This window comes from Pygoscelis adeliae, unplaced genomic scaffold (genome assembly GCF_000699105.1).
Source record: "Pygoscelis adeliae isolate BGI_AS28 unplaced genomic scaffold, ASM69910v1 Scaffold75, whole genome shotgun sequence".
NCBI lineage: Eukaryota > Metazoa > Chordata > Aves > Sphenisciformes > Spheniscidae > Pygoscelis > Pygoscelis adeliae.
Genome location: NW_008824772.1, coordinates 1466573 through 1491696, shown reverse-complemented (window position 1 = coordinate 1491696; position 25124 = coordinate 1466573). Strand labels below are relative to the sequence as shown.

The 25124-nt window shown below is 38.6% G+C and overlaps 1 protein-coding gene across 1 annotated transcript in view; it reads right to left on the bottom strand.

Moving 5' to 3' along the window:
- The window catches only part of PRKCA (protein kinase C, alpha), a 155464-nt gene that overhangs the window by 19642 nt on the left and 110698 nt on the right, over positions 1–25124 (bottom strand). Inside the window, exons 6-11 of the mRNA XM_009323772.1 lie at positions 23946–24102; positions 23716–23850; positions 22871–22967; positions 7631–7654; positions 1865–2008; positions 939–1112 (exon numbers count right to left, since the gene is read on the bottom strand). Of these exons, the coding sequence (XP_009322047.1) occupies positions 939–1112; positions 1865–2008; positions 7631–7654; positions 22871–22967; positions 23716–23850; positions 23946–24102 (731 nt within the window). The remainder of the gene's footprint in view (positions 1–938; positions 1113–1864; positions 2009–7630; positions 7655–22870; positions 22968–23715; positions 23851–23945; positions 24103–25124) is intronic.

The following is a 25124-nucleotide window of genomic DNA, read 5'->3' as shown; positions in this document are numbered from 1 at the left end:
GGTGACGGGATGACGTGGCTTGTTTGTGGAATATTACAATGTTATTACTTCCAACTAACTGCCTGTTGTTTGTTCGTTTGCTTTTAGATTAAAAACCATCAACAATGTCAGAGGTAAAAGACATGGAATAGTCAAGTGGAAAAACAACAACGTATGTCCTTTCATCACCCCATTAAGATACAACCCACCCCTGGGGCCATTGTCATAAGATGCCTACGAGGTGAGACAGGAGCTGCCTTGATTTCTTGTGAATAAAGACCTCTGCCCAGCTTGGAACATTTGGGGCCAGTTCACTAGCGTCAGAGTGTACCCATGCCCACTCCGAAAACCAAAAGCACACTGAGCGCCAACTGCCTACCACGCGGCTTTCCATGTCATCCAACAGAACGGTATGGTGCCGCTGGATTGTCAGATCCACCCCGCAGTCTCTCCCTGGGAAATGTTTTGCAATGTAATGGGGAAATGTCCACTTCACATATTTATAAGGAAGGAAGAAAAAAAGCCCCAATGCTTTCCTCTGTGCCAGGGGTGCCAGAAAACTAAATTAAATCCATCAACATTGATTCATGACTAATCACCTCACGATATAACAACAGCCATTAAGACTTTTCAAGTACTATCCTCAGATCCTTAAAAGTATTTAGGAACCTTTGGGAATCTGGGCTTAAGGCTCTGACTTAGCAAAGCACACATTATTAAATTTATGAATTGTCAGACTGGTCTGCTTAAATTACTGTATGAAGAAAAATCTTTAAACCTAGGTTTTATATTTAAAATACAAGGGGTAATTACATGCAGTATCTCTTTCTTCACCATTTTATATGCGCAGAAACTATGATATATAGGTCAGATGACAATAAATGTTATTGAACTGATAAAATCCATGATCATATAGTATGGAAAACATCAGGGTGGCAAGAAAGACAAAGTTCACGTACAACTGTTTGGAAACAAGAGTGAAGCTGTGTCAGGAACGGTGGTTTATCTTGCAATGCCAGGACTCGTTTTTCAACCATTGTACATTCGACGTCATCATCCTGAATCACCACATCTTTTTTCAGTATTTTGATTGCATAGAGCTCCTCTGTCCCCTTCCTGTCTGCCAGCATCACCTGCACAAAGAGAAACAACAGGGTAAATCTTCCTACCTGCCAAGGAGGGAAGGTGACTCATACGCCTGAAGATTTGTGCAGATGGCAATCCAGCTTTTCCTTTTATTGGTATAGACTAACTGGATCAAAACACCAAAAATATCATCATTACTCACCCACTGCAATGAGCTGTACCAGTCATTTCAGACAAAGCCTGTGCCAAAACCCTCTGGTTAATCGCAGGCACATTGCCAACGGGCTGATAAAATGTTAAGTCCCAGGGGACTTCTTCAGTAAAGGGCACTTTATCATGTAAGTGGTTGTTCAAACAGACAGAAAAATAGCAGTCCTTTCTTTCGACTAACATATTTCAAATATATATACACTATTCCTGTTTTTTCCGCAATATTCAGCCTTACCAATGTTGGTGACTGCCAGAACTGGCAGAGTGACCTAGATAGTAAAGCTAGAAAAGTAGACTTAATTTCCTTGAAACTGCCAAGAAGCGAGGATCTAAAAGTCAGCAACTGCTTCTTACACCCTGCCCAACAGTCTGAGGTTTTTTTTTTTTTATTTTTTCAAGAAAACTGCCAATTGTGACTGAAGCCCACTAGTCCTTAGGGAATCACCCTACTGCATGTTAAGAAATCTTCCCTCAAAAATGCACATCCTTTTGACTCTGGATTTTGCTTCTTAGAGAATTATTCATTCATTCTTCCTCAAGAAAAAAAAAAAAAAAGAATGCGAGTGGAATAGGTATCAAAAATTCCTACCTTCCCAAAGCTCCCCTTTCCAAGAACCATGAGAAAGTTGAAATCTGTCAGCTTCACCCTGTCCAGATTGTTGGATGGCACACTTGAGTTCTTGTCTTCTGTTGGAGTAATGACTTTGTTACCAGCTGGCCCAAGTTTGGCTTTCTGAAGAACATACACACACATACACACACAAAAACAGGGAAGTAAGAAGAGTAGCCCATTTTCTTGGCAGAATGGATCACTGGGTGAAGGTTAGAATTGGAGATGACCATATCTGAGGTGGCATTCCCAGGAGAAAGGCTGCATAACAAAATTTGCACAGACACAACTTCGAAGACTCATTCCAACAATACTTTTGACGTTGTTGAGTGAATTAAAGTGGAAAACTGTGTTCATGTATAACCAGATAAAAGCAGGTATACTTATCTGGTTAGAAGAGCAAAACCAAAGCAAAAACCAAAGCCAAAGAAAAAAAATCACTTATTTTCATGCCAAAAGCAGGCTTATCTGGTGGTTTTGTTTTGAAATACAAAAAATGCTTTTCAAAAATATCATGCTGTATCTACATAGGGTATTTTAGGATATAAACAGTCTCTTCGATACATTCTCTTTTAAAATGTAATTCTTAAAGTCACTGCATAGCAAGAGTTAGGAAATCTTTGACATGCATTAAGAAAAATAACCTACATGAAAAAAACCCCACAACACATGAGAATTAATGCAGATGAAGATGGCCACTTTCAAACTAGCAATACAATCAACTTTGATTTTCAATCAAGTGTTGATCTGGAATAGGGAGGAAGGGAAATATTATATACAAAGGCTCTGCCTTGGCAAGACAGGCTGGTTTGCAGAAGGTTGCAACAGTCTCAGTATTTCATATGAGACACCATGTAATTGCTCAAGTAAGTTGCATTTCAAATCTCAAAGCTGATAGAAGAGAAAAAAGTAAGACTCACCAAAAGATAATGCAGGCTACAGCATAATATCCCTCTCTTTCTCAAAATAATCCCATATACCAGCAGAAGCAAAGCCAAGAAGGTTTAATAATACTTCGGGATATAAGTGCTTTCCCTCCATCTAGCTAGTGTGTTGATCTGGTAAATAACCTCCAACACAGTTAATTTACTTTGTGCCATTGACAGATGCTTGACACTTAAGGATAACTACTTTTCTCACTGCACCGCAAAAGGACGGTATTTGCATCTTATCACTGTTTTACAGATAAAGAAAATTAGAGAAATTAAGGTTTATTCAAAGTCACACAACAAATCACCTTAAAAGCCTGGCCTGGCATATACGCTTGGCAGCCTCACTGGAAACTGGAAGATACAAACTCTCCCCTCCCCAGACAAATTTAAAACCAGAAGATTCAAGCGACTCAATTCATAGACTCCAGCCCTGTACTACTGCAGGCAGTAATGTCAAGTATTCCTCTGATAAAATAACCACACGTCGCTTGAAAAGCGTATTCAGATTGGATGACTCTTCCTGAAACTTTATAAATGCAGAAAGTCTTAAACTGTGCCACAGGGATATGAATTTTGGCAGTTTTGATCTTTTATTTTTTTTTTTTAATTGTAATACAGCTCAAAACGTGGCATTTCTTCCACCACTATTATTACTTGCTTGCATGAAAGCAGCACTTGGAGATGCTGATCAGGATCATGTGCTGTGCAAATGTTTAGGAAGAGCCAGTCCTGGGCATCAGCCTAAGTCCCTGATTCTGCAAGGGATAGCGCCTCGGCAGATCCGGCTGCTGGGACAAAGCCAGTGGCTGCAATGGAGCTCTTTGTCAGGACAAAGCTCCTTTCAAGGCCACAATACAAGACTGAGCCACAAACAGAACAAGTGAAAAAAGAAAAATCCTAATATGCTTTATTTGTAAAGCTGAAGACATGGTTTAAAGGATCAGCTTTCCTGGCCATGTCTGTGATGCTCTCACATATGGGATCTCAGATAAAAGATCCTGCTCGTGATACAAGAAACAATTTCAATATCCGCCTTTTCACCAAGTAAGGGAGATCCAAATCAGGCACTGAATGAAAAAACCACTAGTTTTGTTTCTTATATTTTAAACGCACTGGGTACTTTGTCGGCAGCCTGTTTGAAAAATGTATCATTTGAAACAACAAATCAAATTTTGTTCCAAGGCAGTTTATTTCTTCGGGTACAAACCTGCCGCTCAGGCAGGGACTGCTTTCTGCAGTGCTGCGATCCCAGGCTCAGGGGGTGAACAGCACTTTTTTCAAAAGAAAGAGAGTGGCAGATTCATCAGCAGGCTCCCGTGCCCTCTGCCGGCTCCCAGAGCTGAAAGCACCGCGCTTCCTCGGATCAAACCCCTGCGAGATGAAATTGTCAGGATCTGAAGGCGGCACCTTAAAATAGTATGAGAGAACCCAGCCAAGGCCTCTCTGCACCCTCGCAAGAAAACGCTTACATTCAATGAGCTACAGACATGCTCCTCTACTTCCATTTATCATCTTTTTAAAATTAGATGTCGCTCTCAATTTGGTAATTTCTTTTTTCATACGGTAGATTTTTAAGGAGAACACCAGGTGCCTCCTGTTCGCTCAGGTGGGTTTCTTGTGCCATCTGCTCCAGGTGGATGGCTAACGTGGGCAGGAGCTTATCGGACTGTACCTCAGCTGTGAGCGATCCGTGCTGACGGGAAGGTGACAATCCTGGTTGTCTCATCACTAGTGCTGAGCAATCTCGGTGCATTAGCCCTGACACTGGTACGGGTGAGAGAGAACCCTGTTGCGAACCGTATGTAAGAAAACGTAGGAAAATGGCATCCACGAAATGCTCGAGAACGACCAGGCTGACTCAATGCAAGCACACGGACCCAAGTGGAATGGCCTAATGACCTTATTAAATTATCATAACCTTATCAAAGGTCCCTATTTCCCTTCAGCTGGGCACTGACCATTTGTTCACGAGCATGACGAAAAAAGTTTTTCACATTTAGCCTGTGAACTCCTTTTACTGCTTTTTGGCTTAAGGTCCTAGTGAAAATATAGTGGAAAATTCAAAGCTGGCAAATATGTACTGGGAGGGGAAAAAAAAAAGGAAACAATAATAATCCAAACCAAAACATTTCACAGATGATCCATTAAGAGCTTCCCAAAGTACTACTGCAACATTTCAATCATGACTTTGCCTCAGGCATATAATTTTGTTGTTGTCTTAGTACTATTTAAAAAAATTTCCAGAGCTACTAAAGCAAAATTAGGCTATGGGCATGGAAATAAAATTAGATAAACATGGTCAAGCCATTACAGATGCTACCTGTGCCACCAAGTTTTTGACAGGACAGTAAGACATCTTTATGAAATAAACCCTGAAAGATCTAGTACTTATTACCTGTCTTGGAGAGTTAGCTGCTGTGTATATTCCATGTTATTCCATTCATCCTGAAGTACAAACCTAAACCAAAACATCTCTTATAAGCTTCATGGAAGTTTCTGCACTCAGCAGAAACGTCACAACTCATCGCTAATAATTGATGTTGATGGATTTAAGGAAAGTCTTTAACCTTGCCCTTTTATTGCAGAACTTAACCCAGAATATGGGGCAAGACAAAAGTATTTCAGAAACTCGGCTAATGATTTCTGGTTATGACTAAAGGATTAGGAAAATGTCTTCAAATATCAAAATTGCTTTATGTTAAACTACAGAAAATCTACGAAGTGAGTGAATGTCGTGCCTTATGGCAAGCAATGGGTGAAGATACAGGGAAACAATCATTTGCTTACAAGATTTAGTAAAGATTTGGAGAAAACACATCTGAAATGTGCTGGGCTAGTGTGCACGTGGAGGAGACCTCATCCACCCATGTGCTGTGGTCATTTCCGCAGGGTTTCTGGCATCTGAGCGGGCCTTCATCTCACCCTCTGGTTGAATATTTAGTTGGCTGTGCCCACTGGAGTTAATGACGTTATATACAATGCCATGACTTGCAAACTCTCTTCACACACAGCGATGTTAATTTCTTATTATGACCCATATGGGAAATAACTTGCTGAACAGACATTTTGCTACAAAACCACTTGTCCTCAGCTTTTTGAATACCTCAACATGTGGGACATTGTTTTTTCACATAAAGAACAATTTATATATTTCAGATACTTCAGATAGGGAACTACAAACTAAAATGACAGTTAAAACACAGTCAAGGAGGGGACCACAATAAAAATAAAAATACTAGGGAAAACATTACATTACTGATGCATTTTAATTTGCAGAAATGAAATGTAAAACCACACACCATTACTTTCACCGTCACCTCTGCATCCAGGATCGCCCATGATGAATAGCTTTACTGTTTATTAGAAGGGAAGAGAATCTGTTTGAGGCTTATGCTCTGTTAAGGCCAACTTAAGCACTAAAAATAGGACAGATATTGGATAGAAGTGACTTCCAGAGCTCTTGGGAATGCTGTTTCAACAACGGGACTAACCACAGAGGAATAAAGAGACCCAGGACTCTCTTGGATAGCTAAACCGTGTGTAAGGAAAGCAATTTGTGATGCAGAGCATTACACACACAAAACTGAAGAGCAGGGCATTGGACTTGAGACACACACACACACAGATCAAGGCACCCAGATGTGATACCACAGACAGATGTCTTCTTCCCTAAAGCCGACACTGTTAAATGGTGTCCAGATCTTTCTGGATCTTGCACAGACCCATCATTTTTCTCTTCAAGCTCTGGCCTTATAAATAGCCCAAGAAATGTATTTTCTCAGGTGTTTAAACAAACTCAGGTTTCTTGCAGAGGAGCAGGTTTTCTTACAGTTGGATATGGCTAGAAAAAAGGAACAATATGGAAAACACCTGGACCAGACAGAGAGGTAGATCTGAAAGGAGGAAAAGCTAACCAGAATCACAGCCTACTGGTTGTCTTGTAGGAAAGCATATTTCATAAAAAGCACTTCTAATAGATTTACTTAAAATGTTCCGTATGTACCTACTCATCCTTACAGCATTACATATATCACAATTCAAACCATTTTACTGATTTTATACATTTTTTTTTATTAGGTTTTTTACACTAGCAGGGATGCCTTAGCTTGCTTAAAATTGTCCACAAACTCTCTTACAATGAAGAACTACTTTTATTCAGGTTAGTCTAATGTAGAGTCCAATGAGTGGTAATACTTATAAATCTTCTTTTACCAGTTGTAGAGGCAGAGCACAAAAATGGGTATTCCAACTTCTGTATCCACAGCCAGTGTATGTTAGTGAATTCTCATAAGGTCAAGAACAGGAAACGTTTTAATGTGCTCTCACCGAGCTCTACCGTGAGTTTTATATCTGATATGCCTTGAATATTGCAGAGAAAACGTCATGCAACCAACATACTCTTCCAGATTCCCAGAGCAAAAACAGTTTTGCAACTACAGAAGGGACATAAATTCAAATGATTCATAAGAGTTTACTGAAAAAGAGCAACAATATTTTGCCTCTTCCTACCATGACTACAGTTGAAAATAGCAGAATCCTATTTGAATCCACCTTTATTCTTTATGGACGTTAAAACTTGCTGAAGTTGAAGACGGCATTCCAGGCACTGGATTCATTTTCAATTTACATTCAGACTGCTTGGCTTAATATCTTTGATAAAAACACAATATTGTTACAACGAAGCCAGCTTGCAGCAAACAAACCAGGAAAACAGTATGTTAAAGATAAATTAGTCTGCACTGGTAGCAGAAGAGTTAATCTTAAAAGAAAACAAGACATGCACATCATCTTACTTGCTCTGGTTTGGACGCACCTTATCTCGGCCAGTTCTTTTACCCTGAAACCACAGGTGAGACATACTTTATACATTCAGCCCAAATGCACTTCTTATGGAGTGTTACAGAAGTTGCAGTGTGTTATATTGGAGAGTCTCCTGGAATTTGGTATGTGCTTTCTGGAAAAAAATATCTCAGGTTTTGCAGTAAAAATGCTTTCAATTTATTTTTAATCTAAGGGTAACAATTGTTCTTTTAATTAGATATGGAGGGAAAAAAAAAGTCTTCTCCAAAACCTAATGAGAAGTATGATGCAAAGAAGAAAAAGAAGTGATTTAGGGAATAGCAATCCATCATTGCACTCAATTTTCAACCACAGTAAATGTTTTCATTGAGTCTTTTCAAAACTTTCTGATTTTTTTACTGTGAAGACAATCTAATAGGACAAAACAATAAATCTGAACATTGGCATTTCTGCTTTCTAGTTATTAACTATAGTTCAGAAACTTGAGAATTACAGAGCAAAAAGACTGAATTGGTCATTTTTCCCATTAGCCAATAAACAAACAAAATTTGTGAAGAATTTTTAAGAAAATATCTACACAATTTACATTCCTACCCTCAATCTCTTTAGGGCAATGAGCTACGTATCATTATGTTGGTGCTTTAACACCTTGTATGGCTCGCCTTCATTAATTCTCTTCTGCTGCTGTTTGCAGCATTCAGCTCAGTAAGATTGGGTGTGTTCCCATATGGAAAATGAACACCGGGTTCCAAAACTGCCCAAACTTGCCGCCCCACCCTGCCACCCTCCAAGCACAGCTTCAGAAGGGAGAAACCAACATCATTTCCCATGAAAAAATATTCAAGCCAATAAATGGCTTTGCGACGTGCAGTTCACTAGAGGATGTATTCCTCGGTTGTCAAGGCAACTCGCTCTTAGCAAGTTCACAGATGCCCAGCGGGGAGATCTATTGGTAACAAATTTTCAAGAGGAGAAAGTGATAAATGAAAAAATATGTAACAGCAACGCTGAATTCCCATCACATGTGCGGAGGTATATACACATACAGCACACGTAACTTCTGTTTGGAAACAGCACGCTTATCGCCACATTTCCTCTGTTACTTATTGGCTCCACTGACACCTACCGGGAAGAGAAATTGAGAGCTTCGTTCCCGGCAGCGGAGCCTCCTCCAGACTCACAGCTCTGCTTCACATTACACACCAGCATCCTCTCCCCTCCTCTATAGCAGATTCCACCTACCACCGACCGCTTTGCCCATGCAGTAACATTCAGCCGTAAATAGCAAATGAAGGATGTGACAACAGAGAGCAGCACTGGCTTCAGTCTCCATTGCAAAATAATCACAATTTTGACAGTATGAGGGTCAGCAGTCTAAGGACTGACCGAGCAGGCTTGCTGCAGGCTTTATCTTGGGTCTCAAGACTTACTTGAGATCCGTGGAGCAGGAACGTCTGCTTGCCAGGATGCAATTCCTCTGCGAAACTCTAACAGAATCTCTGCTTCTCACATTGCCACAAGTTTTCACCAGTTCTTTCCTAGACCCCAACATGCTCTACAAACGTCACCGGGTGATGGAACAAGCCATCTCATGCTAGCCTCCCTTGCTCCCAACGTTTCTGTTCCTAATTCTGAAGTTAACCCAAAGGCATAGCAGAGCTGCAGGTAACACTCTGCATCACTTAAAGAAATGGCAAAATAGGTGGTGAGAAGGGAGGGAAGGAACAGTCTTAATAACAATGTTCCAGTTTCACTATTAGAGCCCAGGAGGCTTTGGCTGCAAGTGTGAAATTAATGGTCAGTTACGTCTGTCGCTACCTGGACTCTACACAACAAGCATCAGAGCAGCTCAGATCTCAGACAAACCGTAGAAGATGTCACTGGCAGAGCTGGCAAAACTCATACTAAGGACGTAAAAAGGAGAAACCAAAGTAATTTATCCGAGTCTCAAGGAAGGACAAAAAGCCCTACTCAGGTTTCCAGTCATGAAAGCTCAGTGGGCATTTTGATCAACAGGTTGAGCCATTCGTAAGCCTTTAATAAAGTAAATAAATCCAATAAATTTCAAGTCAAAATCTGGAGGGAAAAAACCTCCCAGCCGCTGAAATGTTCTCCATCATTGTGGCAGCTTGTTTCTTACATTATTGCATTTCCAATTCCATGTAATTATAGATGCTATGAAGGACTATCAATTTCCTAGTTTATACAACTTAATTATCAGGATGCTGAGAATTTGAAATAAGAAGAGTCCATTCCTAAGCCCCAGCAAGACCTAATGCTTCACCAGACTGAGTTTTAAGCTTAATATCATAACCTAATGCAAGCTTGTAATTCATTAGCGGAGAGTTTTGTAGTCATGGAAACAACACAGAAAAGAGAAAGTTAGAGCCTAAGCTCCTGATGATTTAGCAGCCCAGCACCTCTAACCGGAGAGGGGATGGCACGAGCGTTACATCTTGGTCCAGCCTGAGCTCATGTCTTTGCTGTTGCAAGTCAACAGAGGGAAGGAACTTCCTTGACCATTTTACCTGCCTCTCTACAAAAGATGTGCTGAGCAATCTGGGGAGATGCTTTTGCATTAAATTTCCTGTGAAACAGAACAAAAGACACAGTCTCTGGCTCTTGCGCTTCTTTCCTTGGCTTAACAAATGCTTATGAAGAAGGTGGCAACACACGGCTTTTTCCCATCTTACTGTGCGTTCTCCCTGTTCCTTCCAAGAAGAAATAACTAATGCACTAAATTATGAAATGTATTGCACTAACGAATGCATACGCACATATTTACACATATAGAAAGGAGCACGCTTGGATTAGGCTGCAGCAGACTGAAGATGCCTACGCGAGACACTGCAATACAGCCAGACACACCCGTACCAGGGAGATGCACCACACCATGGACACGGTCAAGGATTCACGAGGTTTACACAGCTCGTTTTTCAGCCACGTATTCCTTGGTGAAATTGCATTCTCGCAAAAAAACTTCTTTGCAGCAAGGAGAACACTGCAAATACGCAAATAAGCAGAAAGTTGCACTCATATTTATTTTCATGGTGGCGATGTCACTATGGTGAACTATGATGTAATTAGTAAAAAATGCAAGATATAAAAATGAAGTAAAATGCATTTTTACTAAATGCATTTAGCTAAAATAGTTATTGAAAAAATAGTTAGAAAAAAATTCTTTATCATTCCCATTGCTAGTAAAAAGGCACAAAGGCAAACAGGATGTTTCATAAAAATATAAATGGAGAGCGTGATAAAACTCTACCTGGGAGTTAAATATGGACTATTTTATGTCTTTAGTTTACTTTTCCTTTCATTTCCTCTCCTCCTCCCCTTAAACTTGTGTCATATTTACCCTTTTGGTTAGTAATAGTAAATTTATTTAAAGGATTTGCCTCAAAAAAAAATTGTGCCATATGTGAAAAGGATTAAAAATGCCTTTTTGCAGAAAGCATGTCCAAGAACACAGGAAACCCACTCCTGAAGCCCACCCACATGCTGTACTGCTCTGCTCATCACGTAGGAACGATGATATCAGAGTGTACATGAATTAATCTGTGTTACAAATAACAGAAGAGAAAGCAGCGCGTCCCACAGAGAATTCTGGATGATTAGTAAAACTGAGTTATTTTGTCTAATCCTAGCACGAGCTGTGCGTTTGGAACCCATGCCTCTTCTAACGCCTTGCAGGTTCACAAAATTCCTGAGATACTTTTACTTAGTGACTCAGAGATTTCCGCGGAGGTCCGTTTCTCTCACCTAGCATATAAAGTCGAGCACGACGGAGGCAGATAATTACAGAAGTCATGAGGCACCCGAAGGTAGAGATGAACTGAGCAATATAAAGGTGAGCAGAGGCAGTACTCGCTTTTACAGCCGCAAATTATGAAATGTTTTGATTAGAGGAAAAATCACCATCAGTGCCAGTTAAAAGTCTTGAATAAAGGGCTGTAGGAAAAATGTTATACTGAATTTTATCAAAACAGCAGTTTAATTTAACGGCTTTGTATCTTTCTAAATACATACATACAAACAATTTGCATTATTTCATTTCATTCAGGACTTTTGCTAGAGACAGCTTTTCGCTTTGGGACCTATTCTGTGTTCTTTACTGACCCCTCGTGGTTTCTAACTCCGAGGAGAAATTATTTTCTCAAGCTCAACATTACGTTAAACGGATGTTTACTTAGGACAAAGGCAATAAGAGAATCCTAAAGGACAATTCAACAGTTCAATATACCATACAGCATCTCAACAGAGCTGCTTATTTTGGGGGGTTTATAATCACATTCCCTACCCAATTTTTTTTTTTTTCTTTTCTTTTACTTTTTTTTGTGTTGCTGTATAGAAGTTAAAACTGTATGAACTACTTGAATACACGGTTTCTAAAAAATTCCCCAATTTGTCAGGCACAAGATTAAGGTAACCATATCCCCTAGAAAATGTAGACAACGAAGTCAAGTGACTATGAAAGATAGTCATTTGAAAAGGGATACATCTATCCCAAGAATAGGAGTTTCAGGGAATATCGCCCTGGACAACGGATGTCTGGCTGTGAGCAGTGAAATCTAGAGAGGGAAGAGTTTCCAGTTACCCATTTGGCACTGTCAACATGTTTAATCTGTTTAATAATCCTGTGGCCACCTGAGCCTACTTTGTTTTCTGCCTTTATTGCCAAACACACTATCCCCTGCAACAGAGCAGTGTCTAACTAGATGAAATGTAATTATAGAGGCTGCCTAGGAATAACATCCAAGAATTCTTGCAGAAATATCCTGTGACAGTGGTAATAAAAAATCCAGACAACAAATCTGATGCTAGAAGAGCAAACCCCTAAGTGCCAAAAAAAGAATTGCTTTTATATATGCTCCTTCATTTTTTAATTATGCAAATTACTGCTAATTTTCAATAATTAAAAAAACCTAGAGTGTAGAATTTGCTTTTAAGCATAAAAATCATTACAATATGGACAAAAAATAATAAAATTCTGTTCTAAAATAATCTTTAAAGACTTCAGTTCTACCTGATCTTACCGCAAATCCCTGGGATCAAACGCAACAGCCATGAAAAGCTGCAGACTAGCACCGATTTTAAAACTTTGGAATTCTGTATCCAAGTCCTAACATGCTATGGAATTACTTAATGCGCACGCGCGCGCACACAGAGATGAAGGTGTTTTCTGCACGATGTTGTGAAAATAATCTATTTAAACATACACTTTGCTGGCGGAACAAAAGCAGCATAAATGTGTGATCCTTCCCAGTATCTGATAATTTCATAAGCAAGTATTTATGCTGTTCGACCTTGCTCACAACATTCTCAGATTTGCTGTGATATTATAAAATCATTTTTGTACATTTTACTGGTTTCTAGCACAGAAGTGTTACATTATCCTCAGGAACACAGCCTTCCTTCTTCATCTGCTCCTGCCGTTTCCTTTCAATTCCAGCCTTGTAAACTTGGGAACATAACCTCCCCAGCAGTCCCACACAAACAGAATACTTACAAAATTATTTCCAAAGACATGCTAACATCAGTGGCGACTAGCTTTCAGAATGCAGTGACGCTTCTGAGCTTAGGTTAGTGACGCTACGTCACTGCCAGCAGCAAGCAGAACGGGGATTTGTAATAATTCAGGGAGAAAAGACAGACAATAAACAAGGAAGCATTTTTTTGCATGAAAAAATGGAATTCTTGAGTGCCCTCTTCACATCAGAACAGAGTGACAACTTTCTTTGCTGGAATTCGTGTTTATAATTCACAAGGACTAAGCATGAATTTTGCCTATGAAGCAGCAGCTGTAGGAAACCGTTCAGCTCTTTTTTTAGGTGCACTCCTATGATGAAAACACGAATTGACCAAGCACTTTTGTTAGTTTATATCAGTGCACTTCAAGGCCTGGATTTTGCAATGACGTGACAACACGGTGTTAGACATAGCTTCGTATTTATCCCAGATGCATTTTTTCAGGGTAGCTTTTGCTCTGGTTTAAAATACGTTTAAACAGAGAAACTTGCAACTTCCCTGCATTAAACAAGTTTCATCAATGAAAGCAACATGTGATTTTATTTTCAAATAAGAAGAGGTGTAAAGGATTGAGGAAGGGTAGTCCTCTTCTGTACAGGCTTTTCTGAGCTAAAGATACCAGATAAAGAATTGAGGTTAAGAAAAAATAAGTTACTGATTGCATGACAAATGATTACTGCATTAGGAAGTATTTGGCAATGACAGATGGTCTTATTCTTTGTTTTTCTGGTTCAGTATTAAAACATTTGGTAAAATCATGCATTAATAATATGAACAACTCTTCAAAAACAAAATTTGATTTTTTAAATTAAGTATTTTAAGCTTTGAGCTATAACATGTAAACTGCTCTAGGTCAACTTAAATTGTAAAAATACCATTTGAAGATGATAATGGCTTCAGTAACCTTAGACAGATTCTTAAAACAGTTTACAGCACAGGAGCTTCCAATTTCAATTTAAACTGTAACTTAACCAATGTACGAGACTGAAACTGGGATTTGTGTCAGTAACTTTGCCCTAATAAAGCAAGATAATTTGTTAGAGGCGCATGCAGATAAGAAGTCCACACATGTATGTTCTCAATGCTGATATGTATCTTTTATGGCAACAATTCAGTGGGGCGGTGATTAGTGAAAGAAGTAAAATGGGAAGCAAACAGGTGAACTGGTATTTCAGGTATCAGAGCATCTGTGCATATGGGTAATATCTCTCATGATATAGTATACTCCAGCTAACATGTAGCAATATACGTAGTATATTATATCATAAAACATGCATGCTATATGATGTAAATTTATCTATTTACATATACAGTGAACATGAGCATTATTTGATCTGCAGAAGTTATTTAAAGTTCCATGAGTGTCTTTCAAATTAAAGATGCACCATTTTCCATTTTCCATGAGAAGGTGGCATTCATTTAACTAACTCTTTCAAAAGGAAAGGCACACTGCATCTGCTGAGGTTTGGTGACCCCTTTTTTGTAAGTAAACTTCTAATCTGGGGAGTACTTTGTGACAAATTATGGAAGATTCATACTTCAATTTTTTTTTTATCCATTAGAAAAGCTTAAACTGGGGAAAAAACAAGTGCATCCTTAAAACACGGTGAGAATGAAATTGAATTTAATAAACTTCAAACTTCGGTGAAGAGGGTTGTGTGAAGAGAAAGGTGTAGGAGAACACCAAGGAGAAAACTACCTTGAAGAAGTGGATATTTACATGACAGTCCTGGAAGAGACAGGAGAGGGAGAAACACTGCTTGGTTAGTAAAGGGCTTGCAAAGCAAAGCAACAGCAATTAGTAGCAGAAGTAAACAAATAAACAAACAAATAAAGAGACAGCAGCGAGAATACAGAAGTGGACACATCTGTTACACACAGAAAAATCACGAAAAAGAAACTGTGGTGTTAATCACCCTAACAGTAAGGCGCACAGTACAGCATAGCACAATGAAGTACAGGTCTTCACGCTCCTCAATGTTCAACTCAGTCTTGTACATACATACGCTTCATGCATGAAACATTCCTCGTGTTGTTAAACCGCTGCAATGCATAAAGCTAAATGCACGTATAGGGGTGTGTGGTCTGGGCTCTTAGCAACTAATGAGCACTGTAGAGGGGTGACAGCACAAAAGTTCTTTTTCTTTTTTTTTTTTTGCCTTGTTTTGAGACACACATTTAACCTTTATGTGAGGGAGAAAGAAATCCCTCCCCACTCAGTATGATTTTCTATGTATATTCTTCACTTTAAATCACAACACATAGACTGAGAAAAGCCTTACAGAAATCACAAGCTGATACGAACTGAGACCAGAGATGTATGTCATCTGGTTAAGAAATTTCAAGTTCTCTAGTTTCAGATATGGTAAGTGGAAACCTCCAGATAACTGCATATGGGAACTCCCCATGCCAAACTATAGTGTAGAACAGATGGAGTCATCCAACAGCATCTCTATAATGCTGCAAACTATTCTCTAATGATTAAATATGCACAATTTAAAAATAGGAATGAGTGCCACGGCCAAAAAAAGCAGCTCCTCTTTTTATATCTCTATATACATAACAAGTGTGGATTGATGCGCCAGTGATATTTTGGCTGGTCATGATTTCAGTGTGGCTTAGTGTCTGTTTCCTGAAAAGTAAACTTAATCTTTTCGTTTACAATTTGAAGTGTCAGCAATGTAATTTCTCTTTTCCATGTCACCTTTGCTGAACTGCCTGAAGTTACAGTTATTGCTTCAAAATGGAAATGCATGTTGGTTAGATACAGATATGGTAGAGATCGTATCTTTTATTTATTAAAAAAAAAAGAGTAAAATAACTGCAGTATAACAGCTCTGGGGCAAAAACATCACCATCCTTCAAAGACTTAAAAGAAATGTCTCCTTCACAGCCCTTAGAAGACTTCACACAGAAACCTGAAGAACTTAGCTCACAAATTAACAAAATCACAAGCTCTTCTACAGTTTTTTTTGAATGAAAATGTCATATTTAATTAGAAAACTCATTGGATTCTTAAGAAGCTACTGAAACAGTCCCTGGAGTCTTCTGCTAAGGCCCTGGCTATGCAACTGCAGCATTTTCACCCAGCCTCCAGCTCAGAATTAAAACTGCTCTAGGATGTCCTGGCCATTGATTAAAAGAAAGAAGGAAAATGTCCTTTTGACCTAAAACTGTTGTGAATATCAGAAAAATGCAGATTAATGCAGAAAGTACTGCCCTTCTCCTTTCTGATAAAGCAGCCAGAAACTGCTTTAAAAAAATAAAACTAAAGAGAGTGTTAAAGATCTAAGAAATGCAGTACCTGCAGTGAAACAAACTGAAATGCTTTACTGATGTTCAGAAAGGGAATGATAAATAAATGAAAGAGGTTTCTTTAGCGTTAGACTATAACAACATCGAAACTCATCAGAAAGCTTTAATTGTGCCTTGAAATCTGCAGACATTTTCAAATACCATTTAACACCAGCTGTACCGCCACAGAGAGAGGCCCGATGGTGTAAATAAACGTTAGTTCTGTATGCAACAGATATATATACAGACTGAGACAGGCTACTTGTTTGTAAATTCATGCCTGCACAAGGATTAACACACCAGTCTGGTCAAACAAACCGCTGCCCTGCATACTGGAGTTTAGTAGCACATCAGAAGCAGAAATATCTACAGCTCCTGCGTCACTGGAGAGGTTCTAGGTATTTATAACCAAGCCTGATGGCCAAGCACCACATTGTCCCTGTTCTTATATTTAAAATGGTAGGGCATTTAAAAAGACATTTTCTTTAGGATCATAACAACGGTTATGTTTAGAAGCACTGAGATGTCACCAAAATGTCACCACGGACTGTACGCTTCCAATTTCCAGATACAATATTTACCCTGTTCTGAACTCTGTTCCCTCCCTCCCTCCTTATGTTTCGATCTGCTTAGTCTGCAAAAGGAAACTACAGGTCTAGCTTCTGGACAGCCTTCATCAGCGATTCCACTGGCACAAAGCCGCTGAAAAAGTAACTCATGTAATGACAATCTGAGAACAGCCAAAGCAACAGCACCGGGTGCCCAGCCCCACCAGCTACAGTCCTTGGGAAACACTGCAAAGCCGGGTCATTACCGTCAGGCAAGTGGACAATAATAAATAAGGGCTGCTCCTGGGTGGTTTACCCAGTACCTGGGTCGATCCCAGAAAGGGGAGGCTGGAAATGTAGCATACAACCAGTATGGCCACTTTCCCCGGGTACACTGCCCGGCCTTCCTACTACACGCGGATTTGCGGATCTGGCCCACAACGTCGACTAGTAGATGAAAATGGTACCTGCTTTTACTAACACCGACTGGTAATTATTTTGCAGAAAAAGTACTTATCAGAATAACTTCATTTTATTGTGTAGTGATTTTATTGTTATTCACTTAGTTAAATGGAATGGTGCAAAACTAGTAGCCATGAAAAGCCACTCGCACCTGATGCCTCAGCTGCGATCTCTAACATAAACACAATTCGATGCTAGCGGCCACAGCGGTAGATGTGGATGTATGTCCCCAAGGAAGCGCCTCCCAAGGTCCGCCAGAACGGTCCCGGATGGATCCCCACAGTGGGGACGGTAGTTTGAGCTGTCTTTCAGAAACTAAGGGAACGATTTTGTTCTACTGAAACCCATGCAGAGCGCTACCCTAAAGGAAATAATTAAAACTAAAGAAAATGTCTGACATCTTAAGAGTATGTACCAGGAGGGCTGTTACAAACCTTCCCCACAGATGCCTTACAATGAAGATTATATGAGCAGTAACCTATTCCCTCGTAATGACTTGCTTGGATCACTTCAATTACCAAAGCTGATTGTAGTGACTCAGGTCACTCCATCACTTAATATACCTTGTATTTGGTAAATGTATCCACATGTAAGGATTATTGCTACTCTGTTCTTTTTTAATTAAAAAAAAATCATTGATATGGACCATAACAGCTGCTTTATTTTTAATAACGTTTTCCATGATGGTGATGTGGAAAGAAGGGGACAGACAGAATAAGTAACCAGCCTATTTTTAAACCAGTATTATTCTAAGGTGATATTTAAGTATCAAGAAGTGCTTTACTAAGCAGCAAATTACAGGAAACAGGGCTTGACAAAACTGAAATAACTTCTTACAATAGAAGTTTTAGAATTTGCACATTTCTTTTCCCCATATAAAAAACAGAACAATGCCCTAAATGGCAAAAACATATTACCGCTCAAATCATAACCAGTATTAAAAATACAGTAAGGTTGCATTATTTCAATATTCTGCTTTTTTCTTTGACTAGCAAAATACTATAACAGGAAAATAAGTATATAACAAATAGTACATATTGCAGTTAAAAGACTTGCTAGTTTGGGTCCATGGAGCCACCTGGGACTGTTGGGAGTTCCCATGGCAACCTCAGCATGGACAATTATGGAGCAGCTACAATTATTCTGAATATGCCTGTTGAGAACGGAGTTTAGTTTTGAGATGGCCACAAATAATGCCATTCCGGAGAGGAAATTCACAACCAAAGGTTAAAACCAAATGAAAAACACTGACAGATTTTATCCTGCCTCCACTTCCTACAGGAGTATATTTTTATCTCTAAATATTAGTGATGATGTATCATCTATAAATCACTGAAGACAGATTTGATCATACTGCTAAACGAGCAGATAATTGATTCGTAAGTTTTAGTGACAGGTGAGATCCAGAAAACATGTAGATCGATTAAAATTTGTTGTATAAAAAATACTGCGCGGCATCTATGCATAACATACCTCAATTTCTATATGCTGTACAACTTCATATAGATAATACATAGACAGTCTATAAAAAGAAAACTCCTTGTAGTAAAATCTAAAAGTACTCAGCGAGGTCACTGCATGATTTTGAGATGGCCACAAATAATGCCATTCCGGAGAGGAAATTCACAACCAAAGGTTAAAACCAAATGAAAAACACTGACAGATTTTATCCTGCCTCCACTTCCTACAGGAGTATATTTTTATCTCTAAATATTAGTGATGATGTATCATCTATAAATCACTGAAGACAGATTTGATCATACTGCTAAACGAGCAGATAATTGATTCGTAAGTTTTAGTGACAGGTGAGATCCAGAAAACATGTAGATCGATTAAAATTTGTATAAAAAATACTGCACGGCACCTATGCATAACATACCTCAATTTCTATATGCTGTACAACTTCATATAAATAATACATAGACAGTCTATAAAAAGAAAACTCCTTGTAGTAAAATCTAAAAGTACTCAGCGAGGTCACTGCATGATTCCATTAATGAAATCACTGTCCTCCTCAACTCTTCTCTTTCTTGGTCCCATTTGTTGGACAGGATCTAAAACTACTGGGCACAAGTAAGGTGTGAATTTTTCAACTGGTTTAGGTCTGGCGGAATGGGCCATGAGGAAACTTCTCATGACAAATAGTTTTTACTGTTCCATTACAAGTGCAAGTGAAGAGAATGTTTCAACCTATTATTTATTTACTTATTTATAATCTCGTATAGCTATTTTATGGTAGATTTACATCAAATAAATGACTTAAAGAATCTGTGTCAGAAGGCCCAGTAAGTAAAGCAGCATACCAATGAGATTTGTGTGAATAACAACCACATTTAAATAAAAGTCTGGGTTGTTAAAGTGGAGCTAGAAGGATGTGATAGGATTGTGTAAACAGTTTGAAATCAATGAGAGCTTGAGGCCAAATCTTAAACATGTCTGTTGAACTATAGATGCAGGCAGATATTTTAAAAATTCTCATTGATTTAAATGGGAGGTAGCTCCTAAGCGCTCTTGGAGATTCTACTAAGCACATTTCTAAACCTTAGTCAAAAGGGCAAAGTCAGTTTTGAGAATGTCATAGACTTTTTTTTTTTTAAGACCAGAAACTGGTTTCAGAAATTTCACATCTACCGGTTCTCTGATCCTTTATAACCCGAAAATATTCTTATTCTTTCTTAATATTAAGCAATGAAATTCTCATCCTAAAGCTTCTCTATTCCTGCATAGCTTAGGTTTGTATATAGCTCTTTACTCTGAAGACCACCATTATTCATTTTAAGCATTTGATATTAGTAATGCAATACTTCTGTAGAAATTGTTGTAATTTTGAACTCAAAATTAAATCAATGTAGCTTAGATATCAATCACACTGTCATACATCGAAAAGTAGACCAAGCACCACAAATGTAGACTTGATTAGCAAGCACTCTGAAGTTACTCTTTTCTATAAACTGATAAACAAGAAGATAGCCCAGTATGACCTCTCAGTCTATCTATATTCTGAATCTTCCTGACAAATACACTCCCCTAGTAAAATGGCAGTCAAGATCTGCAATCTTCTTCCTGTAAGGTTTCAAAGCTGATTTCAGAAGAGTGGAAATATTTATTTAGATGATGTCATTAATCACAAATAGCAGCATATTTCTCAGCGCTATCTACTTGTTCCTTAGTATAGGGTACCTAAAATAAAATGACTATGTAAGCCAAGATATAACTGATAAGAAAAATAGCGTAAAAGATGATCAGAGTCAGCACCACTTATGTACCATACCAGAATAGCTAATAAGTTAAATACCACCATTCAGACATCTGTGCTGTTAATTTTTATAAGCCATCACAGTAATTCCCCTTGAAACCAAGCAAGAACGATACTTGGAGGGTGCCGCTTCCCTCCATTCCTTCTCACAGTGGTAAACTTTGAGAAAGAGTAAGAGGTCGACCCTAAATCCTTTTACCATGTAATACTGCATTATACTAGCCTTGGTCGAGTTATAATTACACATTTTGTTTGGCTACCAGTATTCCCATATATCGTCACTAAGTTTTAAAACTGTTCGTTATGCAACTCTGTAAATTCCTGGAGACACTGTGTTCACTGAGAACATATTCCCTTTCCTTGATTAATTCAGACCCCTAAAATAGCATCAACCAGGCTACCTCCAGAACAGGGAAAGCCTCAAATACACGGTGCTGAAGCTGAACTAATTAGACTTTGAGACAGACTAATTATTTCTGAGGCAGAGCTGACCCTATGTGAAGCTGCTGTTTCTGGGACCCAGTCCAGTAGCTTTACACGATTTACACAGCAACCTCTCAGGATTTCTACTCCACTTCATTGCAGGATACAGATAAACCCTCATTGTTCATTCTGCAACCAATGTTGTAGGCTTAAGAAAAAAACCCTAAGAGATTGTAAATTCAATATGCAAACATACTGCATATAATAACTGACATTTTAAAACAGATAATTTTAGTGACTTGTCTTCGTGCTGCCTCTGTCCTGAGAAAAACCAGGTAGATTTCCATACCTGTATCACCAACATACACATATCCCCCCAATTCCCGACTCTGTATATTGCACAGAGACATGTAAGGGGTGAAAAGAATTACTTTTGACGCTATTCTTTCTAGGGAAGATAAAAAGAAAATGACCTAGTGCAGCAAAATAAAATCACACTGGTCAGATCACAACTGTAAAGAAAGGAAAATGAAATGGAGATTCAAATACTTCTCAAATGTATAACAAAAATCATAGTTCATGCTGCAGACAAAAGTATGGTAGCTGATCCAAATGTGTTCAGAAGAAATTGATGCACCTTTTCTTTTTCTTTCTTGAAAGTTGAACATATGCCGTTTTTCCTCACTTCCTTGGGTTAACCCATCTTTTATAATAACAATGTAGAATTCTGCCTGATGGTGAACATAAAAAATTGCCATTTCAGGTTGAGAGGAACAGGTGTAAGTGTTTGTTTATGCACTATGGTACATTAATTACTTTTTGGATAAACAGCTAGACTAAAGTTGTAAATGTTCGACCAGAAAAAAAAAAACAATATTGTAGATCGGAATATTTCAGATTCATTATTGCATATGCAGCTGGAAAGAGCAGTCAAGTCAGATGAGCTGAATCCAGTACAGCCATTAGCAAAACACCTCCCTCCCCAAACCATACCTTTCCTGTTGCTGGGTTTAGTGGCCAGCAAGTATGTTGCTGTAATACCGGCTGCAGTTGTCAGAAGAGGTAGAGTTGCTGGCTAAGTCTGTTCATTAAGAAACAACTCCTTTGCATGGCACGGTGAGACCATGCTTGTGACTACCAACCACTCCAATTTGCACCACAGAAGGCAGGAAGACTCTGCGGAAAGCATCGCTTTTCTTCAGTGTTACTTTTCTGTACATAACCAGCAATACCTCTGATCCTTAAAAACTTCCATACCCACGTTAAAGATATCAGAATTTTAGATGACAACCTTCTACGAAGATTTTGAGGCTCCAAATAATCAGTAAATAACACTGTAAATATTTTCTTAACCCACTCCCCCCACATTTAGTGTGAAACATTCTAAGTATTAAAATACTGTTGTTTCTGAGAACTTCATTTATCAAGTATTATAGATACTAGTGATAACGGCTGGCAGATTTTGCAGCAAGTATTAAAATACACTGAAATTATTACATATACTTGACATATAAGTTGGTATTTTAAAATATTTTAAGTGTCATAGCAGAGAAGTTGAACTGTCAGAAAAATGATACCACTACTGAATTAAATCACTTGGTCCAATCTTCAAGAAACCCAAAGGTACATACTGCTGTCACAGGCAATGGAAATAGTAGCACTCTAATATACAACTTTTTAACAGGCAATTTTTGTCCTAAAGTGAAAAATGTAGTTGCACCCATTTGTGTTTAATCCTCACCTCAAACTTCTGTCGGAGCTCTGCATTTCCATCTTCATCAGCATCTGGAATTGGAACATTATAATATTCACCTTCTTCTTGATTCAGCAGCTTGTACCTGTGGAACATTTAAGAAAAAAACAGTGACTTTACAGTTATATTCTTGTTAGATTTAAAATCAGATTTAGTTGTTTGTGTGTGGTTTATATCAATGTCACAGGTATGTAAAGAACTGCTTTCAAAGTTCTAAAGCAAACTCAGAAACAGAATATATTTAACCTAAAATTAGATCTTTAATCCCAAACTGTGCGCCAAGGCAGTTTAACGGACAAGGAAATTCTTCCCTCCCATCCTGTGATATGATGGGAGATACCAACCCTGAAGAACCTTTGTCTCCGGCGCTTCTATAGCCCTAAACAATTATCTTGGATGAAATGTACTTTTTGAGAAGATGTGATGAGTTCTACCCCTAGCTTTGTAGGTAATAAGATGGCATTTATTAAGTCAGTTCCCGTGTACTTTGAATTTGCAGAGCTATATATAACATGATACACTTAGTAATGAATATATAATATTTGAGATAAAAATAAAATTCATATCACAAGACTATGTACACAGAATTGAGTTTGCAGCAGCTCCTGGCTCCAGCAGAAGTTTCATGAACAACACAGAAGAAAAGCATTCCTTTTATTATCCTCCTTTGTTGTATATAGCCTATGTTTCCTAGGATTAGTTGCATTTTCAGTGAATTTATAGCCTGAGATACAGTGAAGAGCTCCAAAAAAGGTCGACTATGTTGAAGAAAAATACTGATTTTAAACTTTTTGTGATATATTCTCTCCTTCTCTCTTTTCCAAAACTCTTACCATCCACTGGCTGGCATCTTCATAAGCTCTGACACCCCAAATGAAAGAGATCCCATGAAATCATTCCTGGTTGTTCGATCCCAGTCCCAGACCTCTACAGATAACCGTCGATCCTTGTCTGTAGGTTTTAATTTACTAAAAAGGAGAGAAATAGAGGAGTTTTCAATGCAACACTGAAATAAACGATTCAATCCATACAAAGATACTACATTAAAAGGTGTTAAACTTACAATGTGAATGACTCATTCCAGTCTGGATTCAGAGTAGAACGGATGGTTTTTGTTTTTTGTTTACTTTCATTCTTAGGATCTGGGATGAGCTTCAGTTTAACATAAGGATCTGAAAGTCCATTTGGATCCATGGGAATTAGGTTTTTTGCTTCTCGCACTGTCAATATAAAACACAGCTAATTTATACAGGATTACAAATCACCATTAAGAAAGCAATAACGTGTCAAACCAGAGTTATTGAAACATGTTGAAAAATAAAACAAATAAGACACGAAACCCACTTGTCAGACTTGGCACGGAAGAAACTACTTGTTGTAAAGTAAGGTTGCACTTAGCGATATTTATAAGAACAGTAGAGAGAAATGACAGGAGGGAAGAGCAATTCACAAACGACACGCAGCTTCCAGGCAGCTCTTTTTCTGCAATGGAATGATTAAATGTCCAAATCCATCACTATAAATTTTTAAGTGGGTAGCAATTCTTTGTGCTTTTATTTCCTCATCAGTCTTAGGTTATACAACTACAGGACTATCAGCCAAATACATATATAAGGGAGATAGCCAGATCACAATAGATTCAGAAGTTAGGTATTTGACAAAATCCCTCACTGGAAAGTATCTAACACTAAACTTCCCCTGGATTCATGGTTCATTAGTTGTCAGATGGAATCGCTGTAAGCATTACATCATGACCGCAATCAAAGTAAAAGCGCAGAGAAGACAAGTTTAACTTCAGCTTCACAAAAACGTTAATGTAGCTTCTATTTATACAATATCAAAAGAAGGCATAAAGCGAGTTAATATATCTCATGTTGCTACCGCTCCCCAAAGAGGGAGAGACAAGAATAGCCAGCAATCTGCACGGCGTGCCATTCCCTGCAAGGCCACATCCCTACGTGGAACAAGGCAGGCAACGGTGGGTTACGAAGGCATTTTTCGGGGGCTCGGCAGCTTTCAGGTTTCAGTCTGGCTGGAGTTACTGCAGCAGTTGTGGGGTTCATTAAAGAGTTCAGAAGTCACTGCAGGGGAGCGGAGTATTCCAATGGATCAGCAAAGACAGTGTTTCCTCCCTCTTGTAGAGGACCAGCATAACACCCATGTAACATTTATACGGCATGTAAGGTTTTATTCTGTGGTAACGGCATTCAGCCATCAGCTTCTGCTGAACATCCGAAGAAGA